Source organism: Notothenia rossii, assembly GCF_949606895.1.
Source record: "Notothenia rossii genome assembly, chromosome: 4".
NCBI lineage: Eukaryota > Metazoa > Chordata > Actinopteri > Perciformes > Nototheniidae > Notothenia > Notothenia rossii.
Window position 1 is genome coordinate 91,022,105 of NC_136902.1, and position 26,599 is coordinate 91,048,703.

The 26,599-nt window shown below is 40.5% G+C and overlaps 1 protein-coding gene across 11 annotated transcripts in view; it reads right to left on the reverse strand.

The window, feature by feature from the left end:
- Window positions 1-2,291: 2,291 nt before the first annotated feature.
- LOC307036159 (eukaryotic translation initiation factor 4 gamma 1-like) overlaps window positions 2,292-26,599 on the reverse strand; it is a 71,712-nt gene continuing 47,404 nt past the window's right edge. For all 11 annotated transcript variants that reach the window (XM_079676232.1, XM_079676231.1, XM_079676230.1 and 8 more), the window contains 19 exons: window positions 26,256-26,389; window positions 24,430-24,624; window positions 21,749-22,150; window positions 20,314-20,460; window positions 19,460-19,696; window positions 18,965-19,069; window positions 15,661-15,978; window positions 13,538-13,652; window positions 12,659-12,776; window positions 12,232-12,470; window positions 11,664-11,791; window positions 10,489-10,661; window positions 9,635-9,760; window positions 9,458-9,539; window positions 8,579-8,677; window positions 7,541-7,675; window positions 4,534-4,615; window positions 4,286-4,426; window positions 2,292-3,769 (listed from right to left, as the gene is read on the reverse strand). In XM_079676232.1, the coding sequence (XP_079532358.1) occupies window positions 3,582-3,769; window positions 4,286-4,426; window positions 4,534-4,615; window positions 7,541-7,675; window positions 8,579-8,677; window positions 9,458-9,539; window positions 9,635-9,760; window positions 10,489-10,661; window positions 11,664-11,791; window positions 12,232-12,470; window positions 12,659-12,776; window positions 13,538-13,652; window positions 15,661-15,978; window positions 18,965-19,069; window positions 19,460-19,696; window positions 20,314-20,460; window positions 21,749-22,150; window positions 24,430-24,624; window positions 26,256-26,389 (3,164 nt within the window). In that variant the 3' untranslated portion in view covers window positions 2,292-3,581. The remainder of the gene's footprint in view (window positions 3,770-4,285; window positions 4,427-4,533; window positions 4,616-7,540; window positions 7,676-8,578; window positions 8,678-9,457; window positions 9,540-9,634; window positions 9,761-10,488; window positions 10,662-11,663; window positions 11,792-12,231; window positions 12,471-12,658; window positions 12,777-13,537; window positions 13,653-15,660; window positions 15,979-18,964; window positions 19,070-19,459; window positions 19,697-20,313; window positions 20,461-21,748; window positions 22,151-24,429; window positions 24,625-26,255; window positions 26,390-26,599) is intronic.

Genomic DNA, 26,599 nt, shown 5'->3' on the forward strand with positions numbered 1-26,599 from the left:
CCTCAACCTATACAAGTGACCACGTAAGCAATGCTACTGATGCTGGACAGTTTTTCAGTGGATGCACAATAAACAGCAACATACACATTAATGTAAATAAACAGCCAAATAATGGATCAACGTTCTCTGTCTAATATGTTCGCTTGCTGTTAGTGTTGTTGCATAGCAACCGCCTTGCACTATGTTTTGTGTAGAAGGCAACGGAGGGACTATTTTATTTTGAACATCATTATTTACGAATAAAAACTATTTAAATTAGAGTATGTATTTTTCTTTCATATCGACACACTTGGTAACCGTTTTATAAAAGCAATAGCTCACTTCAGGCCGTGATATATGCTCATTATATCACAGCTAAGGGGTTTGTCGACCCTCCGCTTCGCGTCGGGCCGAACCACGCCCCTTAGCTGTGATATAATGAGCATATACCACGGCCTGTCGTGAGCTATTGCTTAAATATACAGTCTATGGTTCCAGTGCGACTGTTGACTCGAGGCGACACACAACAGTCGGGTCCGTCGGGACGTGTTCTTTGGTGTCAGTTTGGTGTGTCCGGACCTTAAAGTGAAGGTTTGAGGAAGTTTTTCTGGAAATCCCCAAGAGGTCCAGCACTGTGCGTGACGTTTATAAAATGAACGAAGCTCAGAATACAACACAATGTGTTCAGGTCTCATCTTGTAAGAGTTGTTTTGGTTATATAATGAATAATGCACGTTTTCATTAGGTTAAATCTCAGTGGATTAAGGTATACCCCGGAAATTGCCCTGATCAAAACCCTTTTAGATTGTTTTTGCACCTTTTTAACAAAATCAAAACTCTCTTCAGAACTGCTTTTAATCTGTATTTAAAGGTCCCATGTCATGCTTTTCTGGTTATTACCCGTCCCCTTGTGTGTTATGTAGCTTTTTCTGCATGTGAACGGTCTGCAGAGTCACAAACCCTCAAAGTGCACCCTGTAGCGAGTAAAACTCTAACAGAGAGAAGACCTGTCTATGCTGCCCCAGAACGCCTCGCTGGACATTTCTCTTTTTCAATTTTTTTTTTCCTGGTCACAGTGGCGGTTCTAGACCAATTTGAGTGGGGGGGCCAGGCTGGGGCCAGTTATTTTTCTGAGGGGGGCACAATAAATGCAGGACGAAAAAGACAAAGACAGTATGAAGTAATTGCACATAAGAAAACAATGAAATACATGCATTGGTATTTGTTTCAGTACACATGTATTTCAGAAACTTATAGTTAGTTTGTATGCTCTAATGCAGAGTTTGTGTGTTGTTTGGGTCTCTGGGACCCGTTTTCAGTGTTTACTGAAAGAAAATGTATTCAATTTAATTATTTGAACCTGCTTTATTTGGGGGTGGACCTCACGTCCTCTAGGGGGGTCCGGGGGCATGCTTCCCCGGGACGATATTTTCTTAAATGTTGAAGTGAAATGCATCAATCTGGTGCATTTTGAGCACAAAATGAATGTATGGATACAGCTCTCAACACTCGAAAGGGAGCTGTATACTTTTCAATAATCCAAACATCTTTAGAATATAACAACCAATAACAAATCATTTAAACTTGTTCATTCTTATCTTATGTTACCTAGTTAGCATTATTTCTTTCTATTTATTCAATTTGACTAATCACTCCCCTTTTTAACTGTTGCAAGAACATGAGAACGTGATTGGTCGATATTCATTGTGTCATTCGTTTATGCATAGGGTAGATTATTTTAATTACATTTCCTTTTTTTTGTGTGTATTTTTTACGTTTGCTTGGCGAGCTACTTATCGAGGGCTTGCGAGCTACCGGTAGCTCGCGATCAACGTGTTGGAGACCCCTGCTCTAATGGATCCAACTAGAATGACAAATAGCGTTAGTTACGCCTATTCCGTCAGCCAATAAATCGTTTAATCATAAACTTTTAATTTCATTTTCAGGGGGGGGTCCAAAGTCAGTGTTAGGGGGGCACACACACAAAAAAAGCTAAGCAACTATATTCCCTTGACTTTAGACTACATATTATCAATTTCTCTTAAATCATAGGGATGAGAAAACTCCTCAGATTCAGAAAATGCACTAACAGATTTTTTTGAGATTTTGAGAAAGTGATAATTTTGAGAAAATGTCAGAATTTTGAGATTTTCAACAAAAAAAAAACATTTTGAGAAAAAGTGAGAATTTTGTGATTTTTTTGAAAAAAAGCCAACATGAGAAAAAAAAAGGTACATAAAACAAAGTGATAATATACAACAAAAGTGATCGTAGTGTTTAGGATTCAAGAGTCTTAATAAAAAGCAAAGGAAGACATTTTTTTCTTTTATTGGCAACAATCTTTATTATCTCTTCCAGTTTTTGGATGTGAAAAGAGGCATTCATTTTACTTTAATTAAATATCTTTTTAATAAAGTAAAGCAAAAAAGTATTTACAAATGTTCAATTAAATTGTAATCAATGACTTGGGGGTTCGATAATTATACAAGCCCCTTCTGCCGGCCGAGGAGAGAAAAATATAAATACAGGAGGGATAAAGACTGCCACTTGTTTCGGGGGAATCACATGGCGATACGTTAGCATTTTTTCTTTGAAAAAACAGAAGCCATTTATATATTTACAGAACTCTCCTGAAATGCGTTTCCACTGGAGGAAGCAGAAAGGCTTTAGGATCCGAACTGTTGAGCTTTTTTTTGGGGGTTTTATTGAAGTGGATTTTTTGTCCGTGTACATTTTTCTCATATTTTAAAAAATCCGACGACAGGCTTTGCAGGAGCGTGTTTTCTTTCTCTCAGTCCACAGTTTGTGTTTTGAAGCGCAGGAGTATAACAGACACATGGTTTGGTGTTTTTTTGGGGCGTCAGGGAAGCATCGTCACCCCCCAGCAGCAAAAAATGGTCAAAGTTCATCGCCTCCCACTCGTAAAGTCTGCGTGAAATCTGTCGTCACGTCCACAAACCGTCCGTCTGAAACGTCCGTCCGTCTGAAACGTCCGTTCGACAGCGCTCGCCACTCTTCTTTGTAGTTTTTTTAATTTTATTACAAAACGCTCACTCCAACCATCCAACACGGGAACAAGATGAAAGGGAAAGCTAACCGTCTACACTAGCGCTTGGTCGTGTAGATCCAATACCGATCGATGTGATGCTGCCGCTCACACGATGAAGTCATCAAAAATATAAATGTGAACAGCCTTTTAAAGTTTTTTTTTTTTTTTTTTTTTTTGAATATATCTGTCATTAAGCAAAGTGTCTTGAATAGTGTTTGACCGTGGCGAGGAAAAACCAGCCATTTGGAAAAAAACAGGTTAACTTCAAAGAAATACTGAAGGAAACGGCGTCTTCTCTGGCGGCTTTTCTCTCGCTCTTCTACTCGCTCTATTTATTTCCAAAAAAGACATTCAGTTGCGCAAAAAAGGGAACAAAAATAAAATAAAGGAAACCAAAAAAAATAACTGATCGAGTGTTCGATCCGTAATACAATCTCTCCCAGTTGAAGAATTTTTTTTTTTTCTTGCTTTTTTGTGTGTTTCTGTTTATGCAGAAGGATTTTGCTGATTCAGGGTTTTCTCTTCTGAATCCTCCACGGAGCGTCTTCCTCCTCTAGCTGTTGTCGGACTCGTCTTCATCCTCGGCCTCTCGGAGCCACGTGAAGAAAGCGGTGACGGACTTTAGAGCCACGCCTTTCCCCTGCTGCTCCGCCGGGTCTTTGCTCGACTCCCACTTGTAGAAAGCTTCTTCTTTGATCACGTCCTCGTCGTAAAGGCTGTCGAAGAACATCCGCAGCAGGTCTGAAGGAGAGGGGAAACACGAGAGACGTTAATACATTACTCATTGACTATTTAAACTATATTACATTACATGTTAGACGCTTTCATCCAAAGCGCCTCACATACTCAGTACTGTGGACAATCCCCACAGGAGCACTTTGGGGTGAAGCGTCTCAGGGACACTACGACATGCTGACTGCAGTGGGGTTTGAACCTGATCACAACACCTACGCACTATTCCACTGCCTCCCATATTAAACCAATTATAAAGCCTAACACATACTACAACAGTCAGAACTAAAAATGGAGAAGCAGCGTTCAGTTATTACGCTCCAAATATCTGGAACAAACTCCCTGCAGGTCCGCTGAAACTTTTAAAAGGAATAATTTCCCTACATTTGATTGATTTCTCAAACTTATAACTGAACTTATGAGGCGATATATAGCGGCACAGCCCTTCGAATATTTTCTGTTCGTGGCCCTCGGTGAAAAAAGTTTGGACACCGCTGCTCTAAAGGATGTTAAGAAGTCACTCACTGGCCGGCTGCTCCAGCTCCACCATCAGCGCCTGCAGAGCGTAGAGAGCCTGCAGCTCCTTCTTGTCGTCACTCAGGTATTTCTGCAGGACCTTCGCTCTCTTGCTGATCTTAGAGGCGTCCACCTTGTTCGGGGTCTCATCTGCAGGAAACAAAACCTCATTAACGGGACTGGCATGGCGCAGTTTACGAGGTCATTCTGATTTGATTGAATGCGTAATATCTGCAGGGAACATGCGGATAACTCACAGATGATGGCTGACTGACAGATGCATGTCATCAGAGCTCTGACCAGCATGTTGGAGGACATCTGCTGCTCATCCAGGTTAGCCTGCACACAGAGACACATTCATTTACACATGCAGATAACCAAGAGCCCTACAAGTGGGTTAGGGTTTGAGGAGTATTGTTCAAATTCAAACTGAATTTTTTTGAGAAAAAGTGAGAATTTTTAGATTTGAAAAAGGTCCCATTTCATGGCCATTTCCACTGATCATAGTTCCATTGTTGAGGTCTACTAGAATAGATTTATATTGTGCAATTTTCCAAACTCACATTGGTTTCTCAAACAGCATCTCTGTAAACTACGTGTATTCACTGAATTTCACTCTCTGCCTTTAACGGCTCGTTGTAGCTCCAGTAGCTCCAGCCCCCACCCTCCCTGTGAGTAGTGTGCTCTGATTGGTCGGGACGTTGTGAATCGCGCTGAGCTCTGTGGAGGTGTGGTTTCCTTGTTTAGTGATACACAGCGAAACACAGCCAAACTCATCCTGAGCACACACAAAGTCACAGCCGAAGTAAAAACAATAAGTGTGGCTTGATATTGAGTAAGAGAAAGGTTGATAAACGCTGAGAGAATGGGTCTGCAGAGAGAATGGGTCTGCAGAGAGAATGGGTCTGCAGAGAGAATTTCGCCGCGATCCCAACTGTCTGTTATCAGCCTGCAGCCAGGGAGGAGAGATCAGCAGAGCTGCATGCACTGAGTGTGTGTGTGAGGAAGTCCGTGGATTGGTCAATTTGGACCAATCAGCGGGGGCTTAACGTAACGGCTCCGCGGACGTAACGTAACGGCTCCACGGATTGGTCCATTTGGTTCCGGGTAACGCATGACATCATGAGTTACCCGGAAGAATCAATGGAGAGTGACGTATCTCCAACGAGGCGTTTTGGGGAGGTATTTTCTGTGTTAGTTTTACTCGCTACAGCAGTGACCACCAACTGGCGGCCCGCGGGCCACATCCGGCCCGCCAGACATTCTCATCCGGCCCGCACGACGGGGTGACAGTGGCGTTGGCGGAGTGGTTACTGTGTTCGCCTCCCACCCATTTCTTTTTTTTTACGTCTCGTGAGTAAGGTGCAGTACCGGAGTCGGCAGCTGCGGGTCAGAGAGGCAGCAGCTGCGGGTCAGTAGACTGCCTACTGCAAAACCTTCCCTTCCTTGAAGAAGAATTGATCCTTCGTTGTGAAGAGTCTGGTTAATGCGCTCGGCACCACAGCAGCAGCCCCGCTGCGACAGAGTCCAACATAGAGGCTGGAGCTGCGGGACAGTAGCCTAGAAGCAGGGTTGGGTTGTAACGGAATACATGTAACGGCGTTACGCAATCAGAATACAAAAATCAAGTAGGCTGACTGTATTCAGCTGGCGTTACATTTGAAAAACGAGTAATCTGATTACAGTTACTTTTGTAAACCTGAAGTGAATACATTTTGGAATACTTATTGGAATTATTGGTGGAAAAGTTCCCTCACAAAATGTAATGTTCATTACTGGCAGAACTGTGTGCACACTGCTGCAGCATATCTGTGAGCGAGAGAGATGCAGCGTGTCTGTGAGGCCCCGCCCCCTCACGCAGATGAGAGAGAGATCTTTTTTCAAACATATTGAAAGTTAGAAACGGAGATGGTTAGATAAAATGTGCAAGATAACGTTTATGTAGCATTTATTTATTGTCGAAATGATGACATTTTATACGGTGGCCCTGAAGTGCAAGACACCACAGCATTTCAGGAAATGCTGTGGTGTCTTGCACTTCAGGGCCACCGTCATTTCATAACGGGATCAAATCAGAGTGAATGGCCTGCTGCTGCTGAATGCATGGGGCAAGTGACTGGAAAAGTTTTTAAAGTTATTACATCGTTTCAGATAATAAATAATAATTCATTCTATTTAGGGGCGCCTTTCAAAGCACCCAAGGACACCTTACAATTCATAACATATTCTAAGGAAAGGTTTTAAGACAGTACAAAGAATGCAGTCCGGGTGATGTTTTTTATGTGGGGTGCAGATGAGAGGGAGCTGTCCAGAATGACACCAAGATGTTGTGTTTGTGCTCTTGATAAGCCATTAAAACAGTAAAATAAGTGTCTCCTGTTCACCAAAACATACCCATCTGTTATGGAAAAATAAAGTATTCTAAAAGTATTCTAAAAGTAATCTGAATAAGTTACATTTTTAAGACACGTAACTGTATTCTGATTACTTTCAGAGCATGTATTCAGTAATCAGTAACTGATTACATTTACAAAGTAACCCTCCCAACCCTGCCTAGAAGTGATCCTTCGTTAGCGTGAAGAGGCTGCTAAGCTTTATGCGGCCCGCAGTACCTGAGCGTGCTCCACTAGCACCCCCGCTCCACTAGCAAAAGTAAAAGTAAAGCAAAAGTAAAAGTTGAACCGAGAGTGGTACGAGAGACAGAACGAGAGCAAGACAGACAGACATTACGAGAGCGAGACAGTTTGTCCCCATACCACTGGTTGAAAACCACTGCTGTAGATCACTGCCGGTACGTGCGCTGGGAGCGCACCGTTTAAGTTTGAAAGTTGAAAAGTGTGTGTGTCTGAAACGCTATGTGATACAGTACAGTTTACACAGCACATGTTCTGTAGCTACTATTGCACTAAATGGTAACACTTGAATACGTTATGCAAATATGCAACTTGTTTGTTGAAATGTTAATAAATGGGAGCTTCCTCAAACAGCCATCTCTTTCCCGACGATCTCCTCTGTGCACGAACCCTTACATATGGTAATGAAACATTAAAACACCTGCGGCTTATAGTCCAGTGCGGCTTATATATGTACACATCATTCAATTTAGCTGCTGCGGCTTATATTCAGGTGCGCCTTAGAGTCCGGAAATTACGGTACTTCCATTCTGGAGAGGATCACAGATACATGGATCCTGAGATTCAAGATCAAGCCGGTGACGAGGGATAGCAAACAGAAAAGCAGATGTTAGTAAACATTCGCCCTCACCTCGATCCAGTCAAAGAGCCTCTGGTCGTCGGCCTGATCCTGGATCAGCCTCTGAATCTGTTTGCTCAGCTCCTCAGAGCTCAGCTCCTCCTTCTGACCGTCCTCAGACTCCACACCCAGCGTGAACTCCACCTTCTGCACAACACAAACACGCTTTATTATAATAATAATAATAATAATAATAATAAATTCATTACATTTGTATTAGAGCACTTTTCAAGGCACTCAAAGCGCTTTACAATTACACATATTAGACATGTAAGTTATTACTGTGGACAATACCCAAATGTATCATCATCTGTATTTTCTTTTAGTATTTTAGACGGTGCACATTGATAGACATTTAAGTTTTTTCTGTATTTTTGACTTTTTACATTAATTATTTTGTTTATATTTGATATAATGTTTTTCATTTAATTTTGATTTGTAAATATTCTTTTCCACTTTTTTTAAGTATTATTTTAGAAAGTCTGAACACGAGGATCAATAAAGTATCCGTCTATCCGTCTCGTCTATCCGTCCGTCCGTCCGTCTGTCTGTCTGTCTGTCTGTCTGTCTATCCGTCTATCCATCCATCCATCCATCCATCCATCCATCTATCTATCTATCCATCCATCTCTCCATCCATCCATCCATCTATCCATCTATCACACCAGAATGAGCTAAGAGGCTATTTTTCATCTGTATTCTGTGGACAGATATTGTAAAGTCGCCCTTTGAAACACATGAAAGTAATTATCAGTAAACCCATGCAACACAGAGGCCTATCAAAGTGGAAATACTAAACAAAACATACAGATAACATCGCAAAAAAACAGCCACAGGTTAAAGCAAAGACAGAACTATGTGACTAGTTCTCTAGCTGTTCTTTATAAATATATTAGGTGTAATCGACACACTGTATTTTAATTCTTAAATTAAAAGCAAATCATTATTTACGTGGATTATTCATTGATTGATCTGCATATCTTGAGTCTGCAGGTCTTCGTTATAAGGTGTGATTAACAACTGTATTTATATGTTAGTAAATATCCTCACCTTCTCAGTCACAAACTTGTTGACGTCGACGTCCTCGGGGAGGAAGTCTCTCCACCGGAGACCGCCCTCTCGCCACATCGCTCCCGCCTTTTTATGGCTCTAAAGAAGGAAATATTGTTTTTAAAAAAAGGTTGTAGACTCTGTCCCTTCTGATGTGCAGTCACCATATCAACTGAGTCAGATACACAACATTCTCTCAGTGTAATTGTAATTTAAAATATAAATTGTCAGAAGAATTGCTGAGGGGCATCCCCAAATATCTATCCAAAGCTTTAGTATGGCGACGCAGAAACAGAAAATATATTCTACTAACATGTATACAACTGGAGAGAGTTCACGTTAGACTGACGCATTAACAACCTTAAAAGAACATCAAACACTTCTTAAATACCGAAAATAAATCCACTGAACGGTCCCAAAAAAGTTATTTTCTCATATATGAACACAGGGGAAATTATGGGTGAAATTCCCCCAAATTAAACTGATATTTTGCTCAGAGAAAAAGTGAGAATTTTGTGATTTTGAGAACTGTTCAAATGATTGAATGAGAATATGAAGGTTCCCACACATTTTCATGGGACAAAACCTTCACATGACTTTTTATATGACCCGTAATAACATTTATTATAAAACGATTGGTCGACTAACACTTATCTAACGTCTACAAGACTTTAAGTCGTGCTTTTGCGTCAATCTTTGAGGACAAACTCAGTTTTACAGATCCATAAATGGTAGAAATGAAATGTGCTTTGAAGTAAAATAACTTGTTAAGAAGCCCCCAACCATATTAAAGGATAGATAATTGACTATAACTAAGAGTTTCTCACCATTTCTTAATATTAAAGGATAGATAATTGACTATAACTAAGAGTTTCTCACCATTTCTTTGCACAGTAAGTTGAGGATTTGCACCAGCAGGACTCCGGCTTGGCCCAGAGGAATCAAAGGTTTGGAAATCTCCCTGGAGGAACAAAGGTCAAACACAGGTTAACATCAAGCAGCCAGAAAGGGATGTTCTCCTGCAGGTTTGTCCCATGTGAGGAGGGGGCTTCTAACCTGAAAAGCTCCCCCATGGGGATGCCTCCCTCGTGCAGCATGGGGGAGATCAGCTCTGCCAGGTACAGCCAGATGTGAGGGATGTCGATGGCCATGTCTTCAGCCACCTCCAGGATCTCCTGCAGCCTGAGGACACACAGCGAGGACACAGTGAGGACACACAGCCAGGACACACAGCGAGGAGACATTTAAACGTTTATTTATAGGATGAAGCACAAGTTCAAACGCACTCAAACAATGAGAAAACTAAGCATCAAGGCATCACATAAGTTTAAGGTAAGAATAAAGCAAGAGAAATTAGACTTTCTGAGAGTAATTAAGTAGCTTAAACCATCATTTCCCCTGCTGGCTTCTGCTCATTTTAAATCCTGACGTTATAAACATCACTTTTATTTGATCAATCTCCTGCCGCCTGAGGACACAGCGAGGACACAGAGAGGACACACAGCGAGGACACATCCAAACGTTTATTTATAGGGTGAAGCACAAGCTTAAACGCACTCACGCAATCTTAAACAATCTTTTGCAATATTTGATTTGAAAAAGCAATGGGTTTTTTCTTGTGTTTTTTAAAACTTAAATTGAAAATGCGTAACAAAACAGGTGGATTGCAACACACCTACACCCCAGTTTCACATGTCTACTCCCTCCAGAGAGTTCAACTGAAACTAACCTCGATCCTCATCTCAAACTTTGTCGTTTGGGTTTTGAATTGAACGTTTTTTTCAATTGGAAAGCCGTTAAAATAGATGTTTAAGAAGCGTGGGAACCCTGGTGTTTTCTGTGAAGTTGTAGAAACCTTTTACACACGATATACAACATTATAAATACACATTCCTCCCCCCCTCACTGACCCGTTGTAGTACTGCTGCTTGGGCAGAGTGCCGGCTTTGATGAGCTGCTGCAGCAGGAGGCCCATGCGCTCTCGGGCGATGGTGCTGCGCTCCAGCGTCGACTCCAGGCCAGTTTGTACGAAGAGGAACAGAAGCTGAGTGCTGCTCATCTCACGCACACACTGCAGAGCCTCCTGCGGGGCGGAGAGGACACACAGAGGGGTGTTAGGCTGATGAACTCTGCTTAGTGGCTGTCAGACGGTCATTTGAATGTTTATTAGAGAGCAATGACACAATCAGAATCGATACGATGATACTTTAATGTTCAGATCAAGTGTGAAATGTGACTTGCATCACAGCAGCTCCATGTGTAACATCAACAGACACATATCAAGACACAATACATGAAAAACAAACAAACATTGAACATAACAGCACAATCAGTGAGAGAAAAGCTGCTCAAAGAGCCTTCAGCGAGCATCTGATCTGGACTCAGCTCTGTATTTACTGAGAGGATGGACTGGAGCACAAAGGATGCTTCAGGCTGACTTTATTCAATCTCCTATTAGATCAGCCGTGTGAAACTCAATTTCATCACGGGCCACATCAGCATTATGGTTGCACTAAAAGGGCCGGTTGTAACTTTAAGACTATATACAAATACATTTAATATATATAAAATAATGTATGATATTACATGATTACCTCTGCATTGGATTATTATCAGATAGGGTAATGACTTAATAATTAACTACGTCTGAAAGTAGAAGTCTAGGGCAAATAATTGCAAGTCTCTTCAGTGAGAATGTCACAAAATGATTTAAAAAGTAAAGCCAAATTCTGAAGAAGAAAAAAAAAAAATCTAATTTGAGATGCATTGTGGGACATGTAGTTTATGGGCAACGTGCTTCTGTAAAGTAGCATTCAACCGTATAATAAACATATTATATTCTTTGCAAGCTCTTTTGGGGCCACAGAAAATGAAGTGGGTCTGAGAAGAAGCTGTTGGACAGCCTTACTAGGTTGTTCTAGTATGCTGACTCATAAAGTCTCTGACAGGGTTGACCAACAATCGCTTATTTATGCTAGGAGATATTTGGTTTAATGACGTACAATAAGTTATGTTATGAACATAAAACCGTTTAAAGTAAAATTGTAATGCAACAACAATATTGCTACTTCTATTTTTTTCGTACCTTCATGTCGTTGAGGTGCAGATACTCCTCGATGATGGCGGTGGATTTCTTGGTCAGTTCCTCCTCCGTCAGCGTGGGCTTGGTGGAGGCCGGGGGGGGAGGAGGGGTGTCAGTTTTCTCTCGTGTCACTGTTCACACAGAAAGAAACACATGTCATGTTTTCCATGAACTAGGGAAACCCAGGAAATTGCAGTTTAAACATAAGTTTGACGAAACAAAAACTAAATTGAAAGTATATTTATTTTAGAAATCTGATTCAATGTTTTGTATCGGTAAAGAGTGTCAAAAAAATAAATATAAATAAAAAATAAATAAATAAAATAAATAAAATAAATAAAATAAATAAAATAAATAAAATAAATAAAATAAATGAAATAAATAAAATAAAATAAATAATATAAATATAAATAAAAAATAAAAAAAATAAAATAAATAAAATAAATAAAATAAATAAAATAAATAAAATAAATAAAATAAATAGACTTCTGGAACTGTTTGCAGGTTTTCTATGAGCACTGCAATGTATTATTATTACTATACTAAGTGTGAATAACTGAGCTCCTCTTACCGTCCTCTTTGCTCCTGGCTCTCTCTCGGCTCCCTCTGTCGTCGGTCATGCTGGCGACGCGGCGGACGGGATCTGCCGACCCGCGCTGCTCCCGCTCGCGGCTCCCCTCGTTCTCCCGGCTGAAGCTGCGCTTGGTGACCTGCAGGCGGTTTCTGTCGCGGTCGTCACGCCGGTCGAACCGGTCGTTGCCGCGGCCCGAGCGATCGAAACGGTCGCCGCGCTCTCGACTCGAGCTGTTTCTGAGGAATCAGAACAAGAAAAATCCTTAATTCAATTACAAGTTACATTATGTGCAATTTGAAATTAAAACAACACATTTCCATGACTTTTAAAACAACTTTTCAAATGGAAAAATTACACTCTAAAGCTTTCTGATCACACAGGTCCGAGGATACTCTGACAACACTTTAAGTTTCTTGCTGCTCACCTCTGAGGGACTCGTCTGTCTGAGTCCTGAGCAGCCGAGGAGCCGGAGGTCGCCTGCTGTAAGGCGGAGAATCGGTTCCCCGTGTTGGTGGCTGGGCGGCCGGCTGGCTGCTCTGGGCCTGGAGGGGAAACACAACAGAAATAGCACATTATAATACATGTCATTACATTAAAATACATTTACAAAGCACCTTTAAACTGTTGGCCATGCCTGCAGGAGAAATGTGGGGTTTCAATATCTTACCCCAGGGCAATAATGAATCATGACAGATATTTGTGATCTTAATATCGATCAACTTAATAAAAAGCCATGTATTTGGTATCGTAAAAATGAAATGAGAGAAGATGGTTCCCAATAAGTACATTTTTTGACATTGTTGTTTCAATGTTTAAGTAATACTTCAATAGTGTTTTACATTTTCTGATTGTCAATCTATTTTATTATATCAACCTCTTTTAAACTGCTGGCAAATATAACAATCTGTCCAACAACATCAATGATATGGAACATCCAGGTAGCAAGGCAATGCAGCAGCTGCCTTTTCGGTGTTCTGAGTCTCACTTTTGATTTCATTTCATTTGTATTTGTTCCGTTCATGGTATGCACAACTTAATGTATAACAATTATTTACAAAACATGTCTCTATAAACAGACCGTACCCGGAAAGGAGCAGGGAGATTACCGGCCCTTTTCTCAATTTTTTTTAATAAATTGAACTAGACGGTCTGTCCTTCGTATTTTCTTATTCACAGCCAATCATAACAGTATCGTGGGAAAATAAGAGAAACACAAAAACGTCCCACTCAGTTCCCACTTGACAGTTAACGGAAAGAATCAAAATTAAAACATCACGTAATCCCATTGTTCTGGGAAACCTACCGGCTTCTGCAGGTTTAGCAGTGGTGCTGCCCCCGCTGCTGCCCTTCCCCCAGCTGCCAAACATGCCTTTACCACCGGGGCCCAGGACCTGATTGTTGAAGTCAAGAACAGGGGTCTGAAAAATAAAAAAGGGGATACAAAGATTAATGGGATTTGAACAGATCTTATAATTATCTCCACATCATGACCATTCCCACAGCACAGTCTTCATTCCGTCAACGAAAACTATGACGAAATGTATATTTAGTTTTCGTTGACGAGACGGGACTAAGGTGTTAATGGTGGACTATCGGACATTCAAAATGCAGCATATATTCTCCCAAGTGTCGTCTTGTTTGTCAAAATGCGTCTTACGTTTCTAACTTGCAATATCATTATTTCCGCTCTCTTCACTCCAGAAGAGCGATCTCCCTGATCGTTTCTCAATGTCGAGTAAACCTGCTGCAGAGCCACTATTTCAAGTATACTACGTCATCGAGTGGCGCCGAAGGACTGTTTGAACGCATGTTAAATGCCCAGCATTCGGCGTCACTCGATGACATAGTATACTTGAAATAGTGGCTCTGCAGCCGGTAAACTCGACATTGAGAAACGGCCCCTGTGTCTCTCTTTGTGCGGGGGGCGGGGCCTAACTAACGCTCCAGCGGCACACAGAGATCTGCCAGGGACGGAGCGTTCAGAGACACTACAAGGCTCGATGTGGACAAAGCTCGTTTGTTCATTAGTGTTTTCGCGTAAGCGCGTTGACACGAGCAGTCTGTCCAAACTGCTGGCCAAAAGGTGTCATGTTCAGTCGGAGAAATGCACAATGTTCGACTTCCTTAACTCATTGCTCTGTTGCCCCAATTATGATTAACGTCATCACATCAGGTGCGCAGAGGTGGTAGAAGTACTTAGATCTTGTCGTTAAGTAAAAAAGTACCAGAGTGTAGGAATACTCTGTTACAGTAAAAGTCCTGCATTCAAAATGTTCCTCAAGTAAAAGTAGAAAAGTATTCTCATCAAAATATAGTGAAAGTAGCGACAGTAAAAGTAGTCATTATGCAGATTGGTCCATTTCAGAATAATATATATGATATGTTTTATAATGATTGATCATGAAAGTGTTCTCAAAGCTGGTAAAGGTGCAGCTAGTTTGAATGGCTTTGTATACTGCAGGGTAGCTGGTGGATTTACTCCAGGTGGAACTAAAGTCTGATTTAACACTTGATTATATTTCACATCATTAATCCAGATCTGTAAAGTAACTAAAGGTATTCAATACATGTAGTGGAGTAAAAGTACACCATCTACCTCTGAACTGTAGTGGAGTAGAAGTACTAAGAAGCAAAACATTTAAATACTCCAGTAAAGTACCTCAACCTTTTACTAAAGTACAGTACAATAAAATAACATAATTATATATATTTGATTTATTTCACATTTAAATAAAGCAATGTTAATTCGGTTAACAATTCGTTTCGTTTTTCCGTTTAAAAAATAACAAAAAGGACCGATAAGAATACCGTTAAAGTACCGGATCGATAAGCAGTATCGATAAGAGTAGTACCGTTAAAAACCTTAACGATACCCAGCCCTAGATATTACACAAGTAAAGTGTTAAGAGAGTGAAATGTTGCTTTATGAATTTCAACACTTGATGCTGTCACATTGATTCCAATCTCAGAAACCTGTATTTGCCTGAATTAGTTTAAAGAGAGAAAACATTGACTAAAAGTTGACTAAAATGTTTTGAGTTTTCGTCGGCTAAAACTAGACTAAAACTATGAAGGATAAAAATGACTAAAACTAATAACCATTTTCGTCTAAAAACTAAGACTAAATCAAAAATAGCTGCCAAAATGAACACTGCCACAGCATCTTCAACCATGTAATATGAATGTTGATGTAGCTACAGACATACTGAGACATTAGTATTAATAATACATTGAATTTTTATAGCGCTTTTCCTAGTGCTCTTGTAAAGACGTAATACCAAGTCAAACTCAGCCTTTCTAAGAAACTGAAACTAAAAACACACTCATGAAACAAACTACAACCTAAATCGTTGACGGTAGAAAGAAATAACTAAAATGGTATTGAAATCTTGCATTCCTATCCAAGTGAAGTGTCCTTTCTCCTACCTTAGTGATCTTGCTAAGCCGAGAGGTGTCAATGGGTCGGTTTTTGGTGGAGATGGGCACTGTGTTCCAGCCTTCGTCCTGGGGAGGTTGCCCTCGGCCCTGGTTTTCACGGCCCTCGCGGCCCCCACGGCCCCCTCGATCGTTCCTTCCTCCGTCGTTCCTTCCTCCGTCGTTTCTGCCTCCGTGGCCTCCTGACGGCTTAGAGATGAAGGCTTGCTGCACCTTCATCTGCTCCCGTTGCTCCTCCAGCTCGGCGTCTTTGTGGATTTGCTCGATCGTCTTCGGGCCCTGTTCGCCTCTCCTGGGGACCCACGAGCTCTGGAGGGGAGGAAGTAGAATATAGAGGTAGTCGGAATCAGAATACCTTAGGAAATCCAGTCCACTCTTAAGGGATCTACTGGTAGATTTGATAAGGCCTGGCAGCCTTTGATCACACACAGAGAAGTGCAAGCTGGATTTAACACTTTGAAGATGATTATGTATAGAATTGAGTGTTGCTGAAATCTGGGCTACAACAATTTCTAAGACAATATTGTAGGAGTTGTATATATTTTGTCTTTGTTCTTTTTTGTGTCCATTATGAGAATGTGTACTTATCTCATTATGTTTTAGTTGTTTTCTTTCATGCTGGGGTGGGGGGGTATATTTGATCTGCTTTCTGGCAGTCTGGTTGAAATGTGCACTGTTGCATCTACAGTATGTATTTGACTGCTCAATGACATTCTGTAGGATTTTTCTTTATAATGAAAACATATTTTTTTTTAAAAAGGAATACTTTAATCGTCCCACATAACCGTAAAGAAATATTAAAGATGTCGGGACATTGACGGGATTATTTGGGACATGATTTGCTCCCTCTGTGTGTATTGGATAATTAAATGGCCGTCAAAATGTTTAAAAATATCAAAATGTTAATGTGTCCACATCACCGATTCCAACAACATTTTTTCAGAAACATTTTTTTTGCTACTAATATGGGGAAATATTAGGAAAGAAGCAGACACGTTGATGCTGGCTTTAGATCCAATAGCCGCTTTCACACCAAGTACTTTGCCGTACTTAGTGCCCGGTACTTATTGCCCGGTACTTAGTACCCCCATGCGGGGACTTTCCCCTACCATTGTATTGGAGGTGGGGCTGCGCCCCTCAAACGGAGCCCCGCAAACGGAGCCCCAACTTAAATTGAAGTTGTTTAAAAAAAATTGTTTATACATATATAGCACCAAATTGCAACTAATCTATATCTATTGTCACTTTTCACATTGAACATGTGCTCTTTTATTAAATAAACTAAACGCTTTCATTTTAAGTTGTGAGTTTAGTGTTTTTGACCCAAAGAAACACTGATGCATTAATCAATAATCCACAGCTCCTCTCTCTGCTCCAGAGGATTTAAAAAAAGATATATCCCGATTTTACTGCACCTAGTTTCCTACATAACTATTGCTTTTGTTTCTCTTTTGGTTAGGTATTGTTCTTTCTATGTGTCTGTAAGCACCACTTATAACAAAGCAAATTCCTCGTAAGTGTAAAACTACTTGATAATAAAACTGATTCAGATAGAGCCCGCTCTAAAGCTAAACGGCGCTAGCTTAGCATAGCTAACGGCGCTAGCTTAGCATAGCTAGCATGACACAGCACTATAACCGTTACTCCCCAAACAGACCCTCTGAAAATACCCAATAAACAGACATCACACCAACAGTGTGTATTCAACATGTATCAACCATAAAACTCACCTAGTGTGGGTAGATATTAGGAAATAAGCTAATTAGCTCAAATGCCCGGTTGCAGCTAGCTTCAAGTCCAACGTATTAATAAACGGTTGTTAAGCAACAGGCGCCATCTGTTGGACAACCCAGGAACCGTTAGTCTTTGTAACTTGTCATATCCATTACGTAAGCAACAGGTTCAAAAAACACTCAATACATTAACTCAATTGAACTGAAGTATCTCTAATTTCGACCGATGATTCAATAGGCATTTAGCATTGTTAATGCTGACAAATTAACACTTAAGGTGTTCATGGGAGTAACTGATGAAAACATCCACATCCTAGTCGCTCTTAAAGCTGGCAAAGGCAGTTTTTATTTAGCATTATTGGGCAAAAGCTCCATAATAACCTTCAATAGATACAAAGCTAAGAGGATACAGAGGGTTGAGGTTAGATTCCTCTCTGTCCTAAGTCATATAAAGGTTAGTCTACAGGAAAAGAGATGTGCTATAATGACATATTTAGGACAACCCTGACTTTATCATTGCAAAGGCTCTTTCAAAGTTTTTCTATTACATTTTCCCATCGGATTTTGGGTTATTGCAGCAAAATGAGCACTTTGGCAAACACATTTATGACAAGTTTTATATTAACCGACAGAAACATGTTCAGAAAACCATTGATTTCTAGACGAGGAAACAGGAAGTGTAGTAATGCCGACTCATTTCTAGGATTATGATTCATTCCTGCAAACACTATGGTGGAATAAAAGCTTTTCCTCCAAAATAATCCTTCGTTGAATCAAGCTTTGACCTAAAAAGGGATGTGCACGTTTGTGAAACAGAAAATACAAACGCCCTCTCTCTGAAATGAGCTGAAAACAGAGCCAGAAGGAGGTGAAGAAGTGGAGTTTCCTTTAAATTAGAATATACTGAGAGGTTATATTGAAGTTTTGCTCCAGGAAGGCACAAATAACACTGCCTTGCACGGCTTAAACTCTTCAATTTAGCCTTTTTCCTGTGTGTGTGTGTGTGTGTGTGTGTGTGTGTGTGTGTGTGTGTGTGTGTGTGTGTGTGTGTGTGTGTGTGTGTGTGTGTGTGTGTGTGTGTGTGTGTGTGTGTGTGTGTGTGTGTGTGTGTGTGTGTCAAAGTAAAGTGTGGCCAATGTGCTGACTGTGCAGCTGATGTTAGCTTGTTAAAACACTGAAAGAGGTTTTGTAACACTGTGTGTGCGGTGGGCAGCATTCCTTCAGAGAAATAATCTTAAACTGGACTGGCTTCATTACACACACACAAAACGCCTATATATATATATATATATATATATATATATATATATATATATATATATATATATATATATATATATATATATATATATATTCTGGTCATATGCGTTTAACGGTTTGTGTTGTTTGTTAAGTTTTTTGATCATTGTTTTTTTATACTTAATAGTTTTCCTGGCTTGTATCTCCCATACCCAGAACTACTACTAAGAAATTAAATCATCCTTAAATTGACTTAGGAGCTGTCTTTGTTTCTTAGCTTAAACAATTCCTGTCAGCCTATAATAAAAACGACTAGAGTTTACCCGTCGAAGGTCCAGCACGTCCTGCAGCATGAAGCGGATCCTGGAGCTGGTCTTCTTGTCCTTTATGATTTTCTCCATCTGATTAAAGTACTGGTCCATACGAGGCTAAGGAACAAACACAGCAGTGTGGTGAGTACATCTTCCACAAAACAAATTAAAACATGATCCAACAGCATATACTGTAGGCACGTGGTCTGTAGAGCTGACTCAAGCAAAACATTTTAAAAACGAATCAACACTTCCTTTTCATTGTTAACAATGTTTTTACCCAATTGCAATTGTTTGTTTGAACGTTAACTTCTATAGGTTAAAGTGGAATGATAACACTTCACATTTTGATGGTTTACACAGACTTTGGGATTGTTAAAACAATTCTTCGCAAAGGTGGGACATTTGTTTCATCTGGATTCTTGTATACCAGCTGTTTCTAAAACACAAAACGACAGCGCAGAAATTGCTCCTTGAGGAATAGTTTAGTCTAAATGCACTTCGTACCTTGGCCTTCTCGAAGTCGAGGTCCTTTCCGATGGTGGACAGCAGTCTGCAGAGGCACTCCAGAGACTCTTCGTCGTGGTTCTTCAGCAGCTTCACGATGCAGTCGTGCATGATGACCTCTGTGAGCATTTTCAGCTTGAACAGCTCTCCGATGAACTTCATGTTGCCCATCGAGCGCCTGCGGGCGTTGTCTTTCTCTCGCTGCAGCTGCTCAGTGAGACGCTGCTTCTCCTCCGGCTGCAGGAGGAACAAAGTCACGGGGAAAGGGAAGAGATGTTAGCCGTTTGAATAATCTGAGAATAATATAAATCTGAACATTTCATTTATCCTGGTCAAATGTGGGTTTCCAAACGGATAAAGATATATTTTTTAAAAGGTTACTGAAGAATGTGCAATAAAAAGATCAAATACAAAAATAATATTTATATAAACACAATTAAAAATATCCAATACAAATGTTAAATTATTAAATAAATAAAACGTATTTAAACACAAGAAAAATGTGCAATACAAATACATTTTATGAAAAATTTATTAATAAAGACAATGAGGAAAATAGTAATCATCCTAAGTGATGAAGTGAGTAAGACGTCCAATAAAAAGGTAAACATGTGCACAGTGTAATACAATTTACAAAATATGTAGTTTTTATGTGTATCACTAAGATATTTTCCAGAATTACACAGGTTTCAAAGGGTTTAAAAGTGCCAGTTTGTTAACTCATAATGGCTTCCCTCTGATTTATATTCACCTTCAAACACTCCCCACCACATATACAAAGTAAAACACCAAGATCACTTCTTTTGAGCGTAAACAAAGAGCCTAGATTGAGATTGTTTTAGGCAGTACTGTACCACTGTGGCAGCATCCAGCTCTTTCTGCTTCCTCTCAAAGATCTCGTCGTCAACTTGGTCCTTTTCGAACTCCTTCTGGCATCGGTTTAGCAGCAGCTTGCGGAAATTCACAAAGACTCCCGGCTTATCCGTGGTTTCAACTTTAAGCTGGAAAATAGAACATCAAACACACAATTAAAGATTATTACCACCATACACCCCAGCACGTGCACTCCGCTCTGCATCAACCAAACGGCTTGCTGCACCCACACTGCGAGGGGGACCCAAGTTCCCATCAGCAAAAACACGTGGGTTTGATATCCTGGCTCCAAAATGGTGGAATGAGCTCCCCATTGAAATCAGGACAGCAGAAAGCTTACACATCTTCTTCAGACTGAACACTCATCTCTTTAGACTCCACTTTGAGAGATAGAATTATTAACAAAGCACTTATATACTAATAAAGGGCTGGCTTATCTAAAGCCAGTTGAGTAGCACTTGAAATGTTTAGCTCTATGAAACCTGATGTACTTATATGATTCTGTTTTCTTCAAGGTTGTATCTTGTTGGTCGAATGCACTTATTGTAAGTTGCTTTGGATAAAAGCCTCAGCTAAATGTAATGATTATTACTTTTTTGATGGTTAATATAAAAAAAAGAGCCATTTTGCCGCCTCTGGCATCTCATCAAATGTGTCTGGAAGAGCAAGGCATATTTGATGAGAGCTAAAAACGTTGTATATAAAGTTATACTACATGTGTATAAAAAAACACAGTATTTTGTCCTTTTTTCAAGACTGAAAGTAGTTTTAATGAACAGATCTGTTTGCTTGCGGAAGTGGAAGCAAATTAATCTGTGTACGAAATTCTATATTTTTTATCATTGGTTAGTTTCCAGAGGGCTCAGAAGCTCAAGATAAGATAAGGAAATGTACCAGGAAAGATTAAATGTGACGCATAAATAAGCTGACCAAATATATACAAACATGTAATTCAGAGTCAGAGTATCACGCCGAACTCCAAGATGAGAGGTTTTTTCTCTTGCAACAACAGTCCTTAAGTGAACATGTAAGCTTACTCAACACTAATTCCATCTTTTAGCTAAAGAAACATATCCAAAGTGCAGCAGAACACAAAAAAAGCTTGTATTTATTTCAATGTTATTTGTTGTCAAGGTTACAGAAAGCCTGATGAGCCACGTGCAGCTTGAGAACCAAGCCCAGGTCTAAGTGAAGGCTCACAGTGTCACACTTTATGTCATAGCAACACACCACTGAGCTCTGTGTAGAAGCGTAATATCAGATTCTTTTCTTCTCCCTGCTCCTTCTCGGGTACGGTGTGTTTATAGAGAAATGTTTTGTCAATAATTGTTATACATTAAGTTGCATACCATGAACAGAACAAATCAAATGAAATGAAAACACCCCAACAACAATCATCGGCTTGGCACCACTTACCCCCATGAGGCAGCGGCACATGTTGGCGTAGGCCACGGAGAAGTTAGGCTCAGCGATGGCCTTCTCGAAGGTCAGATCGATGACTCCTTTCAATCTCTCCTCCGTGTCGATGGTGAGATCGGTCACCATCTTCATGAGCTGCTGAAACTTCTGCGGGGTGAGTTTGTTGAGGATGCTGCGAACACTTTTAAACAGCTCCTGGGTCTTCCCGTGCTCCGAGTCGTCGCTCTCACTCTCCACCTCCACGCGGGTTTTCTTCGTCGAAGGTTTCCACGCCTTCTCCGCCTTGTTCAGCTGAATGTCATCGCTCAGAGACATGGTGGTGAAGACCTTCCTCGGCTTTTCGCGCTGCATCTGCGCCGAGCGACGAGGACCCCCGACACCCATACCCATACCTGGAGGCTGAGAGGAGACGGCGTTGTTTAATTCATTCATGGGCGACAAGGATTACTTTAAATGTTATTGAAATATGTAGAACACATTTATTTACAGTTTTGTGATTATCAACCGCACTGATAAATACATGGACTTATTGACTTGTTTACATGTTGTACTGCCTTGACCGTATTGTTCTTGTATTTGTTTGATAATGTCGTATTGTTTGGTAAGCGTACTGTTCAATGTAGCATAGGTCACTATATAGTAGGCTATATATTAAAAGTGTTAGCTTGTATTGTCAAAATGTTGCTTCTACTGTCTGTTAAGTCTGATTGCACCATCGGGAATGCTTGGAATTTTGCTGTGTAGTGACAATCAAGGAATCTAATCTAAATATGGAATAGTGCAATATTTAGTGCACGATATTTGATGAGGGCTAAGTATTAGGGCTGTCAATGATGACGTGTTCACTCGGGCGATACATCTAGAAACATTCAAACATTAACAAGTTCGAACTCAACTCCCTTCTGTATATAGCGGCAGATTTCTAATTCATTCAAGGGCGACAAAGATTACAATTACTTGAAATGTTATTTAAAGTGCATTATCGAATAGTGTAATATTCAAATTGCCGAGTGCACAATATTTGATGGGGGCTAAGTATTAGGGCTGTCAACCGTGACGTGTTAAGTTTTCGCGTCGGGCCAAACCACGCCCCTTGGCTGTGATATAATGAGCATATATCAAGGCCTGAAGTGAGCTTTTATAAAACGGTTACCAAGTGTGGCAATATGAAAGAAAAATACACACTCTAATTTAAATAGTTTTTATTAGTAAATAATGATGTTCAAAATAAAATAGTCCCTCCATTGCCTTCTACACAAAACATAGTGCAAGGTGGTTGCTATGCAACAACACTAACAGCTAGTGAACATATTAGACAGAGAGCGTTGATCCATTATTTGGCTGTTTATTTACATTAATGTGTATGTTGCTGTTTATTGTGCATCCACTGAAAAACTGTCCAGCATCAGTAGCATGGCTTACGTGGTCACTTGTATAGGTTGAGGTTGTTCGAGGCTGTTTCTTGGCGTGGCGAGAATATTGCTCCACTTTCTCCGGTCCCAGATATTGGGCTTCCAGTAGCTTTGGAGAGAGCTTTCGCACCTGTGGCCACTAACGGTCATCATTTCTCTGCTTTGTTTCAAGACCCGCATCAGAAAGCTTTTGAATGGTGCTACTTTTCCAGTTGGTCTACCTGCTCTTCACGTAGCTCTGCATGTCGTCGTTTAGGTGCTTTTTTTTCTGGAGATCGGCACTGCTCAATCCACTCCTCCATACTATAGTAAGACCCCCCCGGAGGTCGAAGTTAATCTTAAATGTTTCCATTTTATGCTTTGTAAGTTTGTTTCGTAACGGAAGAAATGTAAATATATTTATAAAACTGACAAGTCAAATCAAGCAATCTGATTGGTCGATAGCATTTTTGCAGACCTTTTTTATTACAGATTTGAAAACATCGCTGCTTGCTTTAAAAGTAGCACAATTATGTTAAACCTTCAAAAGTATCTAGATATCCCTGCCCTAATGCCAAAGGAACTGCACACTGAATTTTTTGCCGTTTGATGTCTATGTCTGGACCGCTCCGTAAAAAGGAGGGTTTCTGCCCCGTTACTTCTCCGCTGCTTTCTTGTTCCAGTTTGCTTTTACCATTTTTTCTCAGACGGGGAGGGATACTGACTTGTTGTGAAAAGTAACTACAATTCTACCCGTGGTATACGCTCAGTATATCACGGCTAAGAACCAATCAGATTGCTTGATTTGACGTGTCCGTTTTATAACTAGAATTATTAACTAATCTAAAAATAATTCACGCAAGATAATCAAATTAACAAGAACGCAACTCCAGAGATATGGAAAATGCACCCAAATGACCCCATACGTTCGTTTTTTTGCTAAACCTCTAAAAAAAGATAAAATGTCACTTGTTTTGCATCAATCTTGATACAGGGTGTGCTTATTATATGTTATACTTTGGATTGTGAATGTTTTTTTTTCGGACGGACACTATCATTTACATTTTTTTACTATGTTCAATCTGAATTTACTTTAAAAATAAAAACATTCTATATTGATTCGGACTCTTCTACATCCAACTCACAGGTTTATCCTTGCTTTGAGAGAAAATATTATTAATTTTCCCCTTTTAGAAGGGAAGATATGGTCATTTGTTCTGGGAATGTCATTTTCGAGCCTGAGGCCTGAAAAACAGGCTCGGGGGTGAAAAGGTTAAGAAAACTTACAGGTCCTCTCCTTTCTTCTCTTCCTCCTCCTCCTCCTCCTTCTCTTCCATCTCTTCCATCTCTTCCTCCACCACCTCCTCCTCCTCCTCCCATGTTAGGTCTGCCGAGGTTAGCGAAGGAAGGCGTGAAGTCGGGGCCAGAGATCATTTCTTTCATACGACTGGGGTCCAGTTGGCGCAGAGGGGCTTTGTTTGCCTGAACAAAGAAGTAAAAAGCGAATGAGATGATATCCTGCTTTATAGTGGCTCTAAGAACCTTCCAGAGTGTTTCATTGTCAGAGTAGGGTCATCAAGGCGCCTTTGTCCATGCTTTATTGGTATACCGTCAGACTTCATGCCAATAATTCAGGAATAAAAGTTTCATAAGGGAAAAAAAACCCAGATTTCTCTCACCGGTTCGTTATGTGTGACGGAGCGGATCACATGGTCGCTGACTCCGCCCCTGACAGCCGGCGGCACACAACAAACATTTCCTGCTCCCTTCCGTTCGTACCTTGAGTGCACGCTTGTGATTCATACTTTCACTATAGTACACGATACTTACGTGACGGGCCGTCTCCCCAGCAAAGGGGGATGTGGAAAAGACGGAGGCGCATCACTTCCGTGGTTTGAATAGGAGGTCATGAACCATGCCATTTATTATTTATTTTGCGTTTATTAATTATGGGGGATGATTGTGTTAGGAGATAGTTAACCTGTTTATGTTTGGGTCGGATAGTTTTTCTCATGTGTGAGGGGTTAAAATGATGTGTTTTTGAATGAATTGTGTAACCTGTTGACGGTAAGCCTGTGGGGAGGGGCTATGGGTTCATAAGGGACGGCGTTGACCCTGGAAGAGTCTCTCGGGAGATTGTTGCAGTGAAGGCAACAGCTAGAATGTGTTTACTCCATGAGTGATAGACAACCTCATTCGGTAACTTTGATTTTGTTTATTTAAGTTATACTGTTCCACTTTTATCAAACATTATTTTTTTTGTTTTGTTGCTGTTATAAATAAAGTTTTGGAGCTTAAATCAACCGACTAAGCTTATGTTTTCAAACGGACAAATAGAACCCCGTCACACTATGCATTTCTTTATTACGAAACCACACAGGTATTTGTTCAAAGGCATAACCTCCCTTCACCTTTACTGCCTCGAGGCGTGGGAATTTGAAAGCAAATGTATATTCGAATATTCGACCACCAAAAAAACGGTTAACCGATTAAAGCAGCTATTCAATACTGTCTTCATGCTCAGGGGAGAGGCGGGTGCGGAGACAATTCACAATCAGGCCAGCTGTAGGGAAGACCCTCTCAGCTGGGATTTGGGCCTAAGATGAGGTTTGAGTCTGCGTGACCTGCGTGTAGGGAGGGGCAGCAGCAGCCATACCATTAGCTAGAACTAGCTAGATCTGATGGATTTGGACATAAACGCGAGTGAAGTATAACCGGACGAGAGAGAGAGAGAGAGAGAGAGAGAGAGAGAGAGAGAGAGAGAGAGAGAGAGAGAGAGAGAGAGAGAGAGAGAGAGAGATCAGCACCTGCAGCTCTGCCCGCTGTGAGGGACCGGTGAGCAAAACACACCTTTAGACCTAACACACTTAGCTATGGCACTGTCGTATACATTGAATTATTCCATTTGATAATATGTAATCAACTTAGGCAGCCCTTCCAAAAAAAAAAAGAACTACAATAAAAATATTCATAACTCATATTCGAATACCTGAATAATTTTGAATATTCTATTACTCGTTCCCATCCCTAACGGCCTCCATGGTTTTACATTTCATCGACATAGGAGAAACTATGTAACACTGTGTATGTGTTTTATTGCGAGGGGTTTGCACCTGGTCCAGGACGACATCACTGATGGCTGGCAGACCCTCAGGCTTGTTCATGCTGGCGGACCTGAACTGGAAACCCAGAAGAAACTCTCTGTCGTAGTGCTTCTTCTGCTCTGGGTCGATCGGCTTCCAATTTTCTAAAAGAGAAACCAAAACAGAAAGATTACCAGAACATTCTTTTATTGAAAACATCTGAAACTCACTCCCACAAAGCACTGTTCAAAACTCACCTTTTTCAGACTGGCTTTTAATGTGTGATTATTGATGTGTTCTTGTTTTATAAGCTTGATTTCTAATTCAAATGTGTATCTTTTTACCATTGTAAAGTGTCTTTAAGCACCTGATAA